Below are 2,991 nucleotides of genomic sequence, written 5' to 3' on the forward strand. Positions count from 1 at the left end.
CTAAATGTCCAGCCTGTTCTAAACGATCAGCCTGTTTTAAACATCCAGCCTGTTCTAAACATCCAGCCTGTTCTAAACGATCAGCCTGTTCTAAACATCCAGCCTGTTCTAAGCGTCCAGCCTGTTTTAAACATCCAGCCTGTTTTAAACATCCAGCCTGTTCTAAATATCCATCCTGTTCTAAATGTCCAGCCTGTTCTAAACATCCAGCCTGTTCTAAACATCCAGCCTGTTCTAAATATCCAGCCTGTTCTAAGCGTCCAGCCTGTTCTAAACATCCAGCCTGTTCTAAACATCCAGCCTGTTCTAAACATCCAGCCTGTTCTAAATATCCATCCTGTTCTAAATGTCCAGCCTGTTCTAAACATCCAGCCTGTTCTAAACATCCAGCCTGTTCTAAACATCCAGCCTGTTCTAAACATCCAGCCTGTTCTAAACATCCAGCCTGTTCTAAACATCCAGCCTGTTCTAAGCGTCCAGCCTGCTCTCTGTTGAGAGGCTCTTCCCTGCCGATGCAAAGGTATGCATATCAAACAGTCTGAAAGACAGGCTCTGGAGTGAGACGCACGTCTGGAGCAAGAATCAAACAGAATTGAGAAAAAGAGGCGTTGTAAATAGCAGCATTATGCGACACCAAGGCCTCTTTATATGAAATCCCCAACAAAGACCTAATTCAAAACTTCCCGAAAAGTATCAGTGTCAAGACACGAGTGCAGGTGTCTCTGAGAATACATTTACATATTTGCTGTTGCTCCTTACGGCCTTTCAGTTTCACTCTGATAGTAGGGGAGCAAAATTCTCAACCGTTCAATTCAAGAAGCATGTGTCAGACTCTAAGCTTACATGCACTCACACATTCCTCCCGTCTTTTATTAGACTCAATAGTCTCCTTACTGACACTGTTTAGCAGTGTTGCAATGTTTTTAATTCCTCCAGGAAAAACTATTCAATTAAAATTGTTACCACGATCCTCTGGATTTCACCACTGATTATTAGACTTGCCTTAGGAATTGCACACACATGCCAACTCTGTAAACAGGTATAGGCACTCCAACAAATTGCTAGTCCAGTAAAGCACCGATCATCATTATTCTTTTTTTGATTGACTGATTGATTGATTGATTGATTGATTGATTGATTAATACTGCAATGCATTTACAGTGTAGGATAAAAGCTTCATTAAGCAGAGAAATGTGGACAGAGATCCGGTGCTCCTACCTGTGCTGCTCCATGGCCTGCCTGTTGTGCAGCTGAAGCCCACATTCACCACAGCACTGTTGGTCTTGAGCCTGGCCCTCGCGCCTCATCCCTGCTGCAAACTGGCCCAGCCGGCTGAGCAGCTCCCTGTGCAGCAAGCCTTGGTGCAGCAGGCCGCTGTAGGCCCTGGGGTCCAGCGGCATGCCCAGGGAGGGGGCCACCGGCATGGGCACCGGCATCAGCCCCTCCCCCGTGTGGTTGGAGGGCATGGAGTACAGGGCGGCCAGATGTTTCTCGGCCATCCCGGGGAAGCTGTCCAGAGAGTTCCCCATGTGTCCTCCGTCTTCCTGGCCTGAGTGCAGCTCCCGGGCGCTGGTGATCACGCTGCCTCGCAGCGGGGTCCCCGGGCCCTCATCTCTGGGCTGCTCTGACACGCAGCTCCCCTCCCCTACGCTGGACGACCGGCCCTCGCAGCCGTCTGCATCGTCCACCTGCATGCTCTCGGCCTTGATGCTCCTGGCAGGATCCAGGGACGAGGCCTGGGCCAGCTCCAAGCCTGGACTCTGGTGCTGCTGGAGCTGCTGAGGACTCTCCATGCCCACCACTCCGTCCAGCCTGAGACCCCCCTCTGGCTCCGGGCTCCTGTCGGCCATGTGGTACAGTGCCAGGTGGTGGAGCGCGGTGGGGGCGGGGTGGTTGGTTCCATCCTGTACGGAATGCTTCTTGGACATCAGCATGTGCCTCCAGTGCCGGGCCCGGCCGTGCTCGCTGTGGTCTCCGGCGCCGTGGTTCCTCACGGCCGCCTCCTGGCTCTCCTCCGACTGGATGGTCTCCAGCACCTTCAGGTAGGGGTGGAGGGAAACAATTATATAGCATATATCGCAATATTTTGTGTGGCAATATAGCATATCGCATGAATTCCAAGTACATGTATTGTAATATTTTATTATAGAAAAAGTCAGGTGCATGCAACATTTATGACAGTGTTGGTCTATTTGACAATTTGGGGACATAATTTGCAGTTGAAAAAAGGTAATAAATGGCAATATATCACAATACTCAATTTATCACAATACAGTAGCATATCGCAATATCGCAACACCATTGTATTGTGACTTAAGTATCGTGATAATATCGTATCTGGTGATTCCCACCCCTACCTTGAGGCACTGCTCCTCTAGGTACTCGATCTCCAGGATCTCGGCAGCGTACAGCAGGTCGTCCAGATCCTCAGCCGTGGCCTGCAGGGAGGCGGTGTAGGCGTACTCCAGGATCTGCTGGAAGGTCTTGGGGGACAGGAAGTCCAGGGCGTAGCGCAGGCTGCTGCGGTGAAACAGGATCTCGAACATCTTGCTGGTGCAGGCCAGCACGGTGCGGTGCGCCGGAAACTCGTGGCCGTCCACCGTGATGATGACGTCACACAACGTGCCCGCCAGACGCAGCTGATTGGCCCGCTGAAGGAGCGTGGTGGGGTGGGTGGGGTTGTGGAGCTGGAGCACACCCATTTTTGTCAGACCCGTATCCGCTCGGACCCGTGCTGAGCCCGCGCATGAGGTGTGGCTGTTCCACTCGCCTTCACTTTGGTGCAGGTCTGCAGTTCAAAGGGAGGGGGAGGGTGGGAGATCGTTATTGCCTGCTTCACTACAATGCACATCAGTTTAACTTAGGCTATACTGTAGGTGTCAAACACAATGAAGTAGCTTATACTTCAGTGCTCACTATCATTTATGGTAAAATATTAAGGAATATTTTAAAAGGATGTGTTAAAAGATATCAAATGACAATATTTTATAA

The 2,991-nt window shown here is 50.6% G+C and overlaps 1 protein-coding gene across 1 annotated transcript in view; it reads right to left on the reverse strand.

The window, feature by feature from the left end:
• zbtb16b (zinc finger and BTB domain containing 16b) overlaps positions 1–2,705 on the reverse strand; it is a gene marked incomplete at its 3' end in the record, with an annotated part of 21,934 nt that extends 19,229 nt beyond the window's left edge. The window contains exons 1-2 of the mRNA XM_083637469.1: positions 2,358–2,705; positions 1,219–2,036 (exon numbers count right to left, since the gene is read on the reverse strand). Coding sequence (XP_083493595.1) covers positions 1,219–2,036; positions 2,358–2,702 — 1,163 coding nt within the window. The 5' untranslated portion in view covers positions 2,703–2,705. The remainder of the gene's footprint in view (positions 1–1,218; positions 2,037–2,357) is intronic.
• Positions 2,706–2,991: the final 286 nt, after the last annotated feature.

Source organism: Poromitra crassiceps, assembly GCF_964638095.1.
Source record: "Poromitra crassiceps genome assembly, chromosome: 5".
Classification (NCBI taxonomy): domain Eukaryota; kingdom Metazoa; phylum Chordata; class Actinopteri; order Beryciformes; family Melamphaidae; genus Poromitra; species Poromitra crassiceps.